The sequence below is a fragment of the Homarus americanus genome, unplaced genomic scaffold (assembly GCF_018991925.1).
Source record: "Homarus americanus isolate GMGI-L3 unplaced genomic scaffold, GMGI_Hamer_2.0 scaffold45698, whole genome shotgun sequence".
Classification (NCBI taxonomy): domain Eukaryota; kingdom Metazoa; phylum Arthropoda; class Malacostraca; order Decapoda; family Nephropidae; genus Homarus; species Homarus americanus.
Genome location: NW_024735554.1, coordinates 13,086,470 through 13,103,827, shown reverse-complemented (window position 1 = coordinate 13,103,827; position 17,358 = coordinate 13,086,470). Strand labels below are relative to the sequence as shown.

The 17,358-nt window shown below is 39.2% G+C and overlaps 1 protein-coding gene across 2 annotated transcripts in view; it reads right to left on the bottom strand.

Moving 5' to 3' along the window:
• LOC121871536 (cadherin-23-like) overlaps positions 1-17,358 on the bottom strand; it is a gene marked incomplete at its 3' end in the record, with an annotated part of 255,663 nt that overhangs the window by 220,110 nt on the left and 18,195 nt on the right. The window contains 2 exon segments of one of the 2 annotated variants that reach the window (XM_042373970.1): positions 384-597; positions 13,512-13,720. In XM_042373970.1, the coding sequence (XP_042229904.1) occupies positions 384-597; positions 13,512-13,720 (423 nt within the window). 2 annotated transcript variants of the gene reach the window in all.

The window sequence follows — 17,358 nt, the reverse complement described above, 5'->3', positions numbered from 1 at the left end:
AATAATTGTCCTAAGGGCAAACACGTAAAGGGAATACCTGTATACATTTCTTTGTACACAAGTAAAAATGTCCCCATGTTATTCATGGATTTGGCTATTCGCGGCCACTTTGAAAATCTAATCCCCTAATCCCTGCGAATTTGAAGGGCATGTTGCATTGACTAAAGTAAGATGTTTCCTTTTAATAATCTTGAACTCTTTCTGGCAGACATAGAGAACAATGAGAGCCACTTATCATTTCCAAGCTTGCAAATATATAACCAGTGCCTAAAATTTGGTAGATGATCCATTAATAGTATCATTCCCTTTTTATTCAGAGGAATAACATGTTATCTCTTTCTAAGCTTAAAATTTATACTCAATTTTCTCTTCATAATACTTACTGTGCCTAAAAATATTGGAGGTTCATCAACAACATCTCCTACAATTATTGTGAATTCACTGCGGCCCACGTTCCCAGTATTGCTTCCATGTTCATCCCGAGCCTCCACAGTACAAGTGACAGCGGGCTTAGTCTCAAAATCCAGGGAACGTGCCAGAGTCACTTCTCCAGTAATATTATTGATGTCAAGCGCCAAGCAATCCTTTAGCAAATACCTGAAATAATATGTAAATTAATATTGATGAACCATAATCAATAATCTGGGGTCAGCAATAGTGGGGTCTAGGGGTTCATGCCCTCTCCACTCTTCAGTACAGTACAATACAATACAGTACAGTATGAGAATTGACCCTCCCAACATTATGGGTAATAAAACCATAAATAAAGTGGTGCAGTAGGTAGTGCAGTATTCCCTTAAAGCTTGCGTTCCTCGAAAACTCATGGATTGCCATGGACAATAAATAAAATAAATCTGAAGCTGTGTGTCAGGGATCAAGAGGAGTCAACAAAACAGAGCACCATATTTCCCAGGTCATAAGATGCACCCTATAATTAGCAAGGTATATATTGGAAAAAGAATTTTTGCAGATCTAATAGCCTACTGTACTGGCAAAGCTAACTCGCTGGCTATATGCTATCATGTTTCTCACTACCACAGCTCACTATCACTGTATGGACCTATTATCATACATTTGTTGGTATTATCAATAAAATTAACATAATTTAATACAAAAAGATATAATTATACATATAGGTACCTACGGTATACACATTACAAATACTTGTCGGTACCAAGCATGTTCACTAGGAACTGTCCTGTACAGGGATTATTTACATCCTGTACACCAGATCAGCTGATGTTTCAGAGGTATTGTCTTTGCATTGTCACTATCACAACTAACTATCACAGTGTGGACCTAATATCCATACAGTCTTATTTCATGTTTATGTTTATTTATGTTATTTTATATTAGTATTGTCTTATACTGTACATACATAATGTTGTTATACATGTGCATATAGCTATTTATATATGTATTTTGCACACTACTGGAACTGGCATGAAAAACTTGTGGATTTTGCTCTCTCATGGGGTCCATTTTACCTAACCCCAGCGAGCTTTATGGGAATACTGGATGAAATATGTTTTTTTTTTTTTTTTGCAGGAATAGCCCACCGAAGCACAGATCATCGACCCACAACCGGGCCTTGGGGGCGAAAAATAAAAATAAAAAGAAATTAAAAATATAAAAGAAAAAGACCATATTAATGTACACCATGAAGATGCCGGAAAACCAGCTTTTTAAAGTGAGACATTGTATGAGTATGGAAAGAAAGAAGAAGGCAGATCATTCCACAGATTGGCTGTGTGAGGAAAGAAGGATGTACTATAACGGGTTATTCTAGTGTGACTGACATCCACAGAGAAACGGGCACCGTGGGCAAGATGAGTGTTACGAGCCCACGGCCTTGCCGGCGGTACACAGGATGCCAAATACACCAAACATTGCCCATTAGAGTACCTGTAAAAGAGAGAGAGAGTGAAGCAACATTGCGGCAAAGAGAAAGGGAAGAAAGATTTTCAACTAAAGGAAGAGAGTTAATAAGACGAAATGCCCTTGATTCCACCCTATCTCACAGTTGGACAGAAGAAGAGCCAACCCAGATATGAGAGCAGTACTCCAAGTTAGGATGAATGAATCCCTTTTTCTTGAAGCACCTTCTCAGGAGTGAAGTAGCTACGGCATCTCTACAGCATTCCCAGCTTTCAGAAGGCAGCTTTAGCAATGTTGAGGATGTGTGGCTTCTATGACATATTAGAGCAAATGGTGAGGCCTAGCTTATCTATATTAGAATTTGGCAAAATGATAGCCATGTTAATATTGTTATTTTTATCGACTCTTTATCTGTGTATTTCTGGCGAAATAAACTGCTTCAATATCAATAACAGTGTGACCTGGAAGGAGAACTAGGGGGATGTAGCTACAGGGAAAATCTAACTTGGCAACATACCAAGTCCACACACACACACACACATTCATCTCGTGTTCGAGATTGCCAGCCCTAGGGCCACCTTGGCATGAATTTGTTTAAGGTATAGAGGCTATCGCCAACACAACAACCACACCCTAAGTTATTGAGTTGCATAACCCAGAGTCAAGGAACAGCACGAGAAGAACAAACAGCTCGTCAACTACACTGGCTAACCATTACCTGAGAACACGATCCACAAATCGATTAACATCCAGGTTCCCAATTACTGCTGGGTAGACAGAGGCAAATGTCGTAAATTAAACTTGCCCATAATTTCACTCTGCCCGGGGATCAAACCAGGGCCCGCTCCATATAATGCAATAACTACAATAGCTACCATAAAAACAATGTGAAAGAACTCTGTGAGTGAGTGAGTGTAAGGCTCCTGCCTCACCACATAAATCAACTCATGCACAGCCATCATCCAGCTCATTATACCTCTCATCATCATCAAAACCCATATACCCCCAAAAGTCCTATGGTGACGGACGAGTGGCGATGGGGATAGGCAGAGATGACTGCCGGGAGTCTCCAGTCACAACTCTGCACATGGGCGGCACAGATAAGATGGTAGTTTATGCACTGCGATCTAGGCAGCAGTGCAATTCGATCCTGTCTGTGCAACTGAGCAGCCCTTTTGAGGAGCCACTGTGCTCACCCCACACGGGGAGGGGGCTAGAAAAGGTGCCCTAAACATAGCCTGCGTAAAAACCCAACCTGACTGGGCAACCGCACCCAGAAAGGTCATCTTAATGAGGTCGAAAACACAATCAAAATCACAGATCCAAACAAAAACAAACCATACAACCTCTTTTGGTATCTGCATGGAATGTCAGGACCCTATTGGATACTGGTACAAATGAGTGACTTGAAAGAAGAACTGTCCTTGTGGCAAAAGAGCTGGCGAGGTATAACATCGACATAGCCATTAGTGAGTCCTGGCTCCCAAATGAGGGCCAACTCACAGAACAGGGGTCTGGCTACACCTTCTTTTGGAAGGGTAAGCCTGCTACAGAGAGAAACCGCATTTATGGAGTTGGCTTTGCCCTCAGCCAACATATCCTACACAGGCTAACTGAAATGCTTATTGAGATCAACTCTCACCACATAACGCTTTGAGTCACAGTGAATCACTCACGTCATGCCTCTTTCATCAGTGCTACGCCCCAACACTGGATGCTGAGGACATCATCAAGGAGGCCTTTTACACCGACCTCAACAGAGTGCTAACCTCTATCCCCAGAGAAGACAAGGTTGTGCTCTTTGGCGACTTCAATGCCAGAGTTGGCAGAGATGCTAACATTTGGCAGGGAACCATAGGGAGAAATGACTAGGGAAGTGTAATCCAATGGCCTACTCCTCCTCAGCAAGTGTGCTGCACACAAACTCACTATCACCAATACCTTGTTTTGGCAGGCCAACAAGTTCAAAGGTTTGTGGCAACACCCATGAACCAAACACTGGCATCTCATTGACTACATCATTGTCAGAGAAAGAGATAGCTGAGATGTCCTCATCACCCGGCCATGCGTGGTTCAGACCACTGTGACACTGATCATCGACTTGCCAAAACCAAGCTCTCACTTCACGTTGCCCCAAAACGGCGAAGGCAGCAAGCCTCCAGAAGAAGTTTTAATACTAAACGTCTGGAGGATCCAGTGGTAGCATATGGTTTCAGGGAGCAGCTCGAACGTGGGCTTATAAACAACCCAACAGCAAACAACGCGAATCCCAGTGCCGAATGGGATACTTTTAACCATGTTAGGACAAAAACCTGCAGAGAGACCCTCGGCCAGATCAAAAGAACGCACTAGGATTGGTTTGATGTAAATGACCCGGCAATCAAAGTGCTCATTGATGATAAACATGCTGCTTTTACTGACTGGCAAAAAAAACCTCAGTCTCGGACCAAAGCTGAAACCTTCCGTAAGAAGAAAGCGGCTGCCCAGAGGGAACTTCGCAATCTAAAGAATGACTGGCTTAAACATTAAGCATGTGAAATACAAAAAATTGCAGATCGGCACAAGATGCACAAAATTTTCAATTCCATTAAAACATTTTACGGGCCAATCCCTCGTGGCACAGCCCCCTCCGCTCATCTGACGGTAACTTTATAATTAAAGAGCACTACCAGTCATTGCTCAACCGAAACAGCGATGTGGATATCCTGACTACCCAGCAGGTCTCTCAGCATCCAGAGGTGACCCACCTCAGCTATCCTCCATCCCTGGATGAGGTAACTACTGCCACCAAACAGATGAAGAATAACAAGGACTCAGGGCCTGATGGAATCCCAGCCGAGGTGTATAAAGCAGGAGGACCTCTGCTTACCAACTGCCTCCACTCTCTCTTGGAGAATATATGGGAAAAGGAGGAAATCCCCCAAGCTCTTAAAGACGCCACCATTGTCAATATTTATAAGAGACTGGTCAGACTGTGTCACCTACCGTGGGATCTCGCTGCTCTCCATAGCTGGCAAGATTATCGCCCGAGTCCGCCTACACAGATTTCTTCCTGAGGCGGGAAACTTCCTCCCAGAATCTCAATGTGGTTTTAGACCATCACGTGGCACCACTGATATGATCTTTGCTGACTGCGAGATACAGGAAAAGTGCAATGAACAGCGTCATAACCTGTACATGAATTTCATTGACCTAACAGTTTTGGCTGCCCACCGAAATTCATCGCCCGTGTGAGGCAACTCCACGATGGTATGAATGGCAGTGTCCTGCACAACGGCACCCAGTCTGAGTTCTTCCCCATCCAAATGGGGGTTAAACAAGGGTGTGTACTGGCACCAACTCTCTTTTCCATTTTCTTGGCTGCCTTCCTAACTCGTGTCAGTGCCAATTTAGCCAGCGGGGTGGACATCCAGTACCTGGTGAAGGGGGTCTTTTCAACATAAGACGACTCCAGGCAATAACGAAGGTGTCGGCAGCTTTCATTACTGAACTTCAGTATGCAGACGACCTCACCCTTGTTGCTCACATGAACACGACCTACAGGAGATCCTGAACACCTACGCAGATGCGTATGTACACTTCAGCCTTGAGGTGAATGTACGTAAGACTCAGATTCTTTTTTAACCTGCCCATGGTCCAGACACACCTCCACCATCCATCCAGCTTAATAGTACTACCCTCTCTAATCTTACCCACTTTCGGCATCTCAGCTCCCACCTGTCCACCACCACAGACATCGATGAAGAGATTCAGCATCAGATCAGATGTGAATCTCAAGCCTTTGGCAGACTCCGTACCCGTGTCTTCAGCTGTAGGGAACTGATATTATCTACAAAGCTGCACGTTTATCAAGCAGTGGTCCTTCCCCACCCTGCTTTCTGGCTGCGAGACATGGGTCACATACAGGAGGCACCTAAAGGCACTTGAAACCTTTCACCAATGTAGTCTACGTTCCATCCTCCGAGTTTGCTGGGAAGACAAGGGCAAATGCCAGTATTCTTGTTGACACCAATTGTAGGAGCATCGAGGATACCATTATCCATGAACAACTAGGCTGGACTGGCCATGTTACTCACATGGACGACAGTAGACTGCCAAAGCAGTTACTTTACAGACATCTAACGAATACTGTAGTAAACATAACGCAGGTGAGCAATTGAAAAGATATAAGGATAGTCTTAAGACAAACCTGAAAAAGTTCCAAATTGACCCCCCTCACCTGGGAGTCGATTACTCCACATCGTAATGCTTGGAGGAGCACCACACAAGAAGGTATCAATACTTTCGAGTTAGCCTGACTGCAAACTGAGGCAGACAAGCCCCAATGCCAGAAAGACGCTGCCACCGTCCCTCCCGCACTAAATGCAGCCCTCCACATGTGCAACGAATGTGGAGGACCCTGCGGGTCCCGTATCGGCCTCTTTAGTCACCTCTGAATTCACCAGCTTAGGTGACAAACTTAATAACTTAATAACTCATAGCATTGTATCATAGCTGGATAATCGTCATACTCGATTCCGAGTGACAGCAAAGAAATAGTTGTAGTGTGTGTGTGTGTGTGTGTTTATATTTGTAAATGAGTGTAAACAATTAAATTCGCATTTACCATTGCCGTAGGAAGAACTCTAGAATGCTTGGCGTGTTTTATTCACACTGTGGTTTGGAAGTAAAGGCATGGGTGTGAGGTGAGTTGTCTCACATGTAATAATAATAATAATAATAATAATAATAATAATAATAATAATAATAATACAGTGATAATAATAATAATAATAATAATAATAATAATAATAATAATAATAATAATAATAATAATAATAAACGGTTTATTAATAGAGTTGCAGCCGGTGGCTGAAAATATACAAACTTACATTTGAATTAGACATAATGATATGCGTTCAATACATTTACAGGGCTGTACAGTACATAAATCAGGAGTTGTTTATTATTTTAACAATAGATGGGATGGTGCTATTCTTATATCTATTGGTGCGGGCTCTTATGGGCTGAATTTTGTTGTAGTGGCGGACTGCGCAAGGTGGGTGGGGAACTGCCGGTGGCAGGAGGTGACGATGACGAGGATGGTGCAGTAGTCCACTGCCAAACCTTGCAAGTGCTTGGTGGTGGAGGTCACTGAGGGATGGCATTTCCAGGGTGGAGAGAGCGTTGATGTAGCCGGAGTAGTCTGCGCCGAGCATGATTCTGCAGGCCCCTTTCTGTACCTTCTCTAGCTGACGTTGTTGGGTGGAGTTGAGAGAAGACGAGCAGGCTGGTGACGCATACGTTAGTTTGGGGAGAATAAAGGCGTTGTAGATGGTCCTCAGCTCTGGCGTGGGTATCCCAAGTGACCTAAGTCATCGTGGCATGTATTGTCCCAAGTGACCTAAGTTATCGTGGCATGTAGAGATCGGTACGAGGCTGCCTTGATTGTGATGTTTACATGGGCCTTCCAGTCCAGTTTGTTGTCTATGGTAACACCCAGGAGTTTGGCAGACTGCACTAACTGGAGAGGATGGGCACCCACTGTGACTGCTGGAGCTTGCAATGGAGTGGTGGCGGTATTGATGTGCATAACTACGGTTTTGGTGTGGTTGATGGTGACCTTGTTCTCCGTAGTCCATGCCTGTAGCCTGTCCAGGGTGCCTTGTAGCGATGAGTAGTCCAGTGCGGTGTTGTCCACTGTAATCCCCACAGTGCAGTCATTCACGTACTTCCACCTGTGAGGAGTGTCCGATAGAGCTTCGTTGATCAGGATGAGGAAGAACAGTGGTCTCATCTTGGTCCCCTGGGGAACACCGCAGGTGAGGTGTTGGAATGTGGAGACAGAACCCTGGTTCCTGACTGCTTGCCGCCGTTCACTCAAGAAATCAGTGAGCCATGAGACCAGGTTGGTGGGCAGCCCTAGTGCAATGGCCTTGTTGATAACAGTGCAGTGATCAACAAGGTCAAAAGCCTTCCTGAAGTCAACAAGGGCAACGGCCAGTGATGTCTTACGTTTCTGCAGGTTTTTGTGCAGGAAATCCAGGAAACTAACTAAGCAGTGTGATGTAGAGGAGGTCCTCATATTGCCAAATTGCTGTGGATCAATTGACTGATAAATTCTAGCAAATGCCCACTCAAAAACAGTCTTCACAGAGTAGACTGGGTATGGGGGTAATGGCAACTGGCCTGAGGTCGTTAGGGGACTGTGGGGTGGTGACCTTGGGAATAGGGGTGACGAATGTGGTTTTCCATTCATTAGGGGGGTGGCAAGTTCGACTGCAAACTCCTTGTAAATTTTGATTGGGAGGTCAATTGGGGTCATGGAGCATTTGGATTTAAATTTCAGGAGTTTGTTGGCGATTTCAAATGGTTGAACACTGGGAAGGGGGAGGGGGAAGGTAAGTAAGCCGGGAGGAGAGTGAGGTCAAGACTGGGTAGGGTATGACATATGGCAGCAAAGTGATTATTAATTATCTCAGCTGCCTCCTCACTAGGTAAATGTGAGATGAAAGGAAGTGTGGGAGACTGACGGTTAAGACCACAGAGATCTTTTACCTTGGAGTACCACTGACCGATGCCGCCCTCCTTGAAGCTGTGTACTTTCCTGGGAAAATAAGACTTCTTGGCTGACTTGATTTCCCTGATGACCTGGTTACGTAGACTTTTGTACAGGCGGTTGTTGGTGTAGTATGTCTTGTTGCGCTGCTCAATTAGTTTTTTGATACAGGGTGTAATCCACGGGGACATCATCGGAGTGGATCCTCAGTGTCTTGGCTGGAAAGAAGTGGTGGTAGGCTTTGGTGATAGTGTCCAGGTAATTATCCCACTTGTTCTGCACATCGTCTAACGTGATCACTTCAGTCTAGGGATACCGGGTCACCCATTGTCCGAAACACCGCATGGCAGAGTCAGGGGTCAGTCGGTAAGTCCTGGTGGCAACTGGCGGTCGTGAGATGGTAGGCGTAGGTGACCACAGTAGAGATAGGTGCTCCATGTGAATGGGCCCATTGAACTTCATTCATTATCAAACTGCACAGGTTCTCACACGAGGAAAAAACACACTCATGTGAAGAAGTCCTTACAGTGGAATATGAGAGCTGCCGCTAGGCTGCGTGGTTTGAAATATTACTGCAGGTACTTTAATTTTTCTTTGCGAATAAGTGGGATACGCTTTTCGAATATCAAATAGAGGTGTTAAAATGTCAACTGCAGATAAGCAGGGATGCAAATAGCAAAGTATTCCTGTACACAATGGAAATTTTACTCTACCTCGTAAATGCTGTCGTAGAGAAAAACTTCTCCCACAGCTGTTTCAAATGGTGCTGATGCTCTATGAGTACAGTAAACCCTCAAAGATCCGGACCCAGGAAATCCGGATTTCGGTAGATCCAGACAAAAAAATTGGGGGGGGATACTGGGCTAAGAAGCCTTGTAGAAGTTTTCTTAAGAAACATTCCCAAACCAGAGAAAAGAAAATTTTAGGCCCGTGGTGCTGCTTGACCCGTCAGTTGCTTGGACACAGGTGCCCAAGGAGGTGAGAAACATAAACAAAGTTGACAATTGTTGTTTGTGGGAATATTATTTCATTCACTCTAGTAATGATACAATGTTTCTTATTATATCATAGGTAAATGCATAGTTTATATACGGTAATTTGTTAATCACTACATTAGTACAGTTGTACCCCACTTAACGCGGTCAATTGAACCCAGAGGGTCCCGCGTTAAGTGAAATCCGCGTTAAGTGAACAACAGAACATATGGGATTAATTCCAATAGAAACCGGCCCGACCCCCAAACTCCACTTTTTGAAGGCACATACCTATGTTGTAGTAAAAATAACATCTTTATTTTATGATGGTACATGCACACAATTAATACTTAAGAGAAATAGAGAAATACAGTCGCCAAGTTAATGTCCATTCAAATAATGGACTCAACTCCCTCCCACTCTCACACTACACTGCCGGCTCTTCCCTCTCAGAGAAATTTTTGGGGGAAAACCACTAAATTTTAATAAATAATACCTCAAACTAAAGTTAGGATAATACAATTGACATTGCTGGATTCCTTGTAAGACCAGGAATATTTTGAATATAAATGTCATATATTTTGCACAAAAGATAACATAGTTACCTAGAGAAAAATTTTTATCTAAAAATTTGTATGTTTAATGCAAAATATATGATGTTTATATTCAAAATGATCACCAAATTATAAGAATTCCAGCAATGTAAATTATATTCTGACCGGGTAATTTGTATGAATTTTATGAGCTAAAACAAATATCTTCAGTTAATAAAAAAAAAAATAATCTTCACGACACTATCTGTCAATCAAAGTACCCCACCTTGCCTCCCCCCCTCTTCCAACCGCGCGGTCAGTCCCAACCCTCCCCCCCACCCCCCACCAATCCTCCCTTCCAGAGTTTTTAACATTTAGTATTAAATAATACCTCAGATTAAAGTTAGGATAATATAATTGACATTGCTGGATTCCTTGTAAGACCAGGAATATTTTGAATATAAATGTCATATATTTTGCACAAAAGATAACATAGTTACCTAGAGAAAAATTTTTATCTAAAAATTGTATGTTTAATGCAAAATATATGATGTTTATATTCAAAATGATCACCAAATTATAAGAATTCCAGCAATGTAAATTATATTCTGGCCGGGTAATTTGTATGAATTTTATGAGCTAAAACAGGCAGTCAGGCAGGGTGGCGGGTGGGGCAAATCTAAAAATAGCGTCTCGAGCCGGACACTCACCGCGTATATGTGGAAAAAATCCGTGTTAAGTGAAAGTTTAGCTCTGGCGAGGCACCGCGTATATGATAAAACGCATTAAGTGAAACCGCGTTAGGCGGGGTAATACTGTACTGTATTTTTGGTGTTTCTTATATCATCTATTAAACACAGGAAAATCGGGACAATCGGCTTTTCCGGATAGGTGGTCCCCCCTTTTAGTCCGGATATTCGAAGGTTCACTGTATGTACACTAGTACAGGTTGTACCTCTCTAGTCCGGCATTCTGTGGTCCGGAAACTCCCGTGGTCCGGAACGATTTTAGTTTGTCAAATAGGTAGATGGGCAGGTTTTTTTTTTTTTTTTTTACTAATCTGAATTATTATTATTATTACAGGAGTATTAAATTTTTGCCCCTCAGGCCCCAATGTGGGTCAGTGACCTATGCCCGGGTGGGCTAATCCCCGTAAAAAAACAACAACAGCAAAGCCACGGGAAATTAAGGTTTGTTTACATCCGGCAGTTTGGCTGCTCTCTCTCTCTCTCTCTCTCTCTCTGCTTGTTTATACAGAGTACAACATTTAACCCTTCAATATATATGAGCAGTAAATAAGTGTTGCTTTCATATTCTTATGTAGAGTACAGGCATCCCCCACGTTACGGAAGGGTTCCGTTCCCGGAAAATTGACCGTATCGCGAAATTCCGTAACGAGAAACCTATTTTCCCATTGACTTCTATTATAAAACTGGAGATGCGTTCGTAAGGAATTTTTTCAGCCCCAAAAAAGTTATTCAAGCACTTTTATTAATGAAAATAAACATTTATAAACACATACAATACAGTACATTAAATAATTTATGATATACCTTCTTAAAACACCAATTTAGGGGTTAATATTGCATAATATTGCATTATACAGCTATGTGTATGTTTATTTGAGTGCCCCGTCATAGGAGTCCGTTTTCTCTCACTTCAGCACTCCTGAGTTGTCCGTTTTCTCTTAATCTTAAGAGTGCACCAGAAACTATTATTTTTTAGTAGTGACACAGAATTTGATATTGCAACTGGGGTTGCAATTGTTGAGGCAACTTAGGTATGTCTGATTACAGTTGGAATATTCAAGATCCATTGTGAGTGATGTTTAAAGCTTCAACTGACTTTATGGTTGGTAAAACTTGTCAAGTCTGTCAGTCTGAAAAGCATGTGTGAGGCCTTGTGTTTGTTAAAATTTACCCCAATTTCCGTAAGGGCGGATTCACGGGCCGTAACGCGAAATTATTGGTCATAATTTACAAATTACGTAAGAGCGAAATTCTGTAACCCGGGCTTCCGTAACGCGGGGGATGCCTGTAATGACGATATGTTTTCACATGTGCGCACTTACATACGCGCAGTCTCACTTTTTTTTACCATTAATGGTTAGCTACTTATATTGTTCCATTTATTAACATTAAATAACATTACAGGTACTTCAAACAACCATATTAATTTTTTACATTAATTTTACTACAGCTACAATCAGGGTCTTATTTTCTTCAGTTTTATATGTAGAACCAATCAGTCACTGGTTTCGTAAGCTTTAACATAAACAATGCCGGCAGCCGTCTCGTCTCCTCTAATATTCCACGTATTATTCATAAATTGTATTGTTAATTTTGCACACACAAACATTAATTCAATAAAAACAAATTCAGAAACATTAATTTAAATATATATGAACAGTAAATAAGTGTTGCTTTCATTTTCTTATGTAAAGTAATGACGATATGTTTTCACGTGTGCGCAATTACATACGCGATCTCTCTTTTTTTCTTTACCATTATCATTAGCTACTTCTATTGTTCCATTTATTAACATTAAATAACATTACTTAAAACAACCATATTAATTTTACTACAGCTACAACCAGGGTCTTATTTTCTTCAGTTTTATATGTAGAACCAGTCAGTCACTGGTTTTGTAATCAACGAAAACAATGCTGTGTCATTTCCTCGTGTTTTAATATTGCCCATTTTGCACACACAAACATAAATTCAATCAAAAAGACTTTCAGTAATAAACACTAATGAATCTTTTGTACATAAGAGAAATGACGCTGTTTACACGATTGTGCATGTAATCTGAACGTTGGTGGGCCGTTTAAACCTGTCGAAATTTGAGTCTCCGCCTTCATAATTTTTAAATGTGTTGTTTTTTTTTTGGGTGTTCAAATAGAAAACATTGAATTAAAAACTCGCGAAATTTGAGAAGCTACTGTACGACATTTAACCCTTCAATATGTCTTCAAAGAGACCATGAAGCAGAGAAAGTGGTGCTAGTGCTTCCAAGTGTAAGCACAAGTCACTAGCTATCCAGGAAAAGGGTGAATTTCCATGGTCCGGCACCGGTCAGGTCCCGAGGTTGCCGGACTAGAGAGGTACAACCTGTACATACAATACACCTTTGTACAATTTCACAGTACATATGTACACACTTATTAAACCACTGTATTTGTACACTCACTGTTACATTTACATAATACATTAAAATGCACTTAAATATACTGTATAGTACTCTTAAGTATACAGTACACTTGAACTGTCTTATATATCATAGCAATTTAATGAAAATGATGGTAGTGATGAAAGAAGGATAACGACGACAGGTTGAGTCGTGCAAGACATGTTTAGAATTTAACAGAATATTCCTCAAGCAATAAGAAAAACATTCCATATACAGTACTGTATTGTACTGTACACTTTTTCATTTTCTCAATTTGTAAATACAGCATGAAGAGTGAATCCTTAACCTTCAAATTGCTTTATAATGCTTACAATTAATTAATGTACAAGATATAATAAACTGAGTTATAAGTACTGTATTAAATACAATTATTTTATTTTCATAAATAATAATTCTCACCTGATGCTCTCTGTGTTAAAATTAGGAGATATGTCATCATCCTTAGCAGACACTGTATCTATGGAGGTTCCAGTTGGTACATCTTCATCCAGAGTGTTACTATAAACCGGTTTATTAAATTTTGGGCTGTTATCGTTGACATCAAGAAGAGTGATTGAAACTATAGCTGATTTATGATGTTCATGGTTGTTCTTCTCTTCTGCAACTATCTGGATAGAAGAAATGTAAATTAATAAATGCTTTAACAAATTAAACAAACTGAAGCCACCAACAGAATGGATGATCCTTCCAAACAAATGTAATGAAACTGTAAATGTTGTGGAATAATTTTTACAATATTCCAATGTGGCATAAGTCAATGACCCACCTCAGGGCCTGGGGGCAAAAATTTAATAATAATAATAATAAAAATAGTAATAATAATAATAATAATAATAATAATAATAATAATAATAATAATAATAATAATATAATAATAATAATAATAATAATAATAATAATAATAATAATAATAATATAATAATAATAATAATAATAATAATAAAAATAATACTGTAATAATAATAATAATAATTAATAAAAATAATAAAAATTTATACAAAATATTAAATAAAAATACAATATAATACTATATATATAATAATAACGATAATAATAATAATAATAATAATAATAATAATAATAATAATAATAATAGTAATAATAATAATAATAATAATAATAATAATAATAATAATTATTATTATTATTATTACAGTTGTACCCCACTTAACGTGGTCAATTGAACCCAGAGGGTCCCGCGTTAAGTGAAATCCGCGTTAAGTGAACAACAGAACATATGGGATTAATTCCAATAGAAACCGGCCCGACCCCCAAACTCCACTTTTTGAAGGCACATACCTATGTTGTAGTAAAAATAACATCTTAATTTTATGATGGATCATGCACACAATTAATACTTAAGAGAAATAGAGAAACACAGTCGCCAAGTTAATGTCCATTCAAATAATGGACTCAACTCCCTCCCCCTCTCACACTACACTGCCGGCTCTTCCCTCTCAGAGAAATTTTTGGGGGAAAACCACTAAATTTTAATAAATAATACCTCAAACTAAAGTTAGGATAATACAATTGACATTGCTGGATTCCTTGTAAGACCAGGAATATTTTGAATATAAATGTCATATATTTTGCACAAAAGATAACATAGTTACCTAGAGAAAATTTTTTATCTAAAATTTGTATGTTTAATGCAAAATATATGATGTTTATATTCAAAATGATCACCAAATTATAAGAATTCCAGCAATGTAAATTATATTCTGACCGGGTAATTTGTATGAATTTTATGAGCTAAAACAAATATCTTCAGTTAATAAAAAAAAAAATAATCTTCAGGACACTATCTGTCAATCAAAGTACCCCACCTTGCCTCCCCCCCTCTTCCAACCGCGCGGTCAGTCCCAACCCTCCCCCCCACCCCCCACCAATCCTCCCTTCCAGAGTTTTTAACATTTAGTATTAAATAATACCTCAGATTAAAGTTAGGATAATATAATTGACATTGCTGGATTCCTTGTAAGACCAGGAATATTTTGAATATAAATGTCATATATTTTGCACAAAAGATAACATAGTTAATTTGAGAAAAATTTTTATCTAAAATTTGTATGTCTAATGCAAAATATATGATGTTTATATTCAAAATGATCATCAAATTATAAGAATTCCAGCAATGTAAATTATATTCAGACCGGGTAATTTGTATGAATTTTATGAGCTAAAACAAATATCTTCAGTTAATAAAAAAAAATAATAATTCTTCACCGGGTAACAGATGGTCGGTCGGTCCCTCCCTCCCCCCCACCCCCACCAACCGTCCCAAGGAGATGTGTGGGATAACCACTAAATTTTAATAAATAATACCTCAAACTAAAGTTAGGATAATATAATTGACATTGCTGGATTCCTTGTAAGACCAGGAACATTTTGAATATAAATGTCATATATTTTGCACAAAAGATAACATAGTTATTCTGAGAAAATTTTTTATCTAAAATTTGTATGTCTAATGCAAAATATATGATGTTTATATTCAAAATGATCACCAAATTATAAGAATTCCAGCAATGAAAATTATATTCTGGCCGGGTAATTTGTATGAATTTTATGAGCTAAAACAGGCAGTCAGGCAGGGTGGCGGGTGGGGCAAATCTAAAAATAGCGTCTCGAGCCGTCTCGAGCCGGACACTCACCGTGTATATGTGGAAAAAATCCGTGTTAAGTGAAAGTTCAGCTCTGGCGAGGCACCGCGTATATGATAAAACGCGTTAAGTGAAACCGCGTTAGGCGGGGTAATACTGTATTAATAATAAAAAGTTATACAAAATATTAAATAAATATATAATATAATACAATATAATATAATATAATACTGTATACAGTTGTACCCCACTTAACGCGGTCAATAGAACCCAGAGGGGCCCGCGTTAAGTGAAATCCGCGTTAAGTGAACAACAGAACATATGGGATTAATTCCAATAGAAACCAGCCCGACCCCCAAACTCCACTTTTTGAAGACACATAACTATGTTGTATTAAAAATAACATCTTAATTTTATGATGGTACATGCACACAATTAATACTTAAGAGAAATAGAGAAATACAGTCGCCAAGTTAATGTCCATTCAAATAATGGACTCAACTCCCTCCCCCTCTTCTCACACTACACTGCTGGCTCTTCCCTCTCTGAGAAATTTTTGGGGGAAAACCACTAAATTTTAATAAATAATACCTCAAACTAAAGTTAGGATAATACAATTGACATTGCTGGATTCCTTGTAAGACCAGGAATATTTTGAATATAAATGTCATATATTTTGCACAAAAGATAACATATGTACTTAGAGAAAACATTTTACCTAAAATTTGTATGTCTAATGCAAAATATATGATGTTTATATTCAAAATGATCACCAAATTGTAAGAATTCCAGCAATGTAAATTATATTCTGGCCGGGTAATTTGTATGAATTTTATGAGCTAAAACAAATAGCTTCAGTTAATAAAAAAAAAAATATTCTTCAGGACACTATCTGTCAATCAAAGTACCCCACCTTGCCTCCCCCCTCTTCCAACCGCGCGGTCAGTCCCAACCCTCCCCCCCACCCCCCACCAAAGAAAGAGTGGGTGAAAAAAATAAATTTTAACATTTTGTATTAAATAATACCTCAGATTAAAGTTAGGATAATATAATTGACATTGCTGGATTCCTTGTAAGACCAGGAATATTTTGAATATAAATGTCATATATTTTGCACAAAAGAGAACATATTTACTAGAGAAAACATTTTATCTAAAATTTGTATGTCTAATGCAAAATATATGATGTTTATATTCAAAATGATCATCAAATTATAAGAATTCCAGCAATGTAAATTATATTCTGACCGGGTAATTTGTATGAATTTTATGAGCTAAAACAAATATCTTCAGTTAATAAAAAAAAAAAATATTCTTCACAGGGTAACAGATGGTCGGTCGGTCCCTCCCTCCCCCCCACCCCCCACCAACCGTCCCAAGGAGATGTGTGGGGAAACCAGAATATTTAACTTTAGTAATAAATAATACCTCAAACTAAAGTTAGGATAATATAATTGACATTGCTGGATTCCTTGTAAGACCAGGAATATTTTGAATATAAATGTCATATATTTTGCACAAAAGATAACATATTTACTCAAGAGAAAACATTTTATCTAAAATTTGTATGTCTAATGCAAAATATATGATGTTTATATTCAAAATGATCACCAAATTATAAGAATTCCAGCAATGTAAATTATA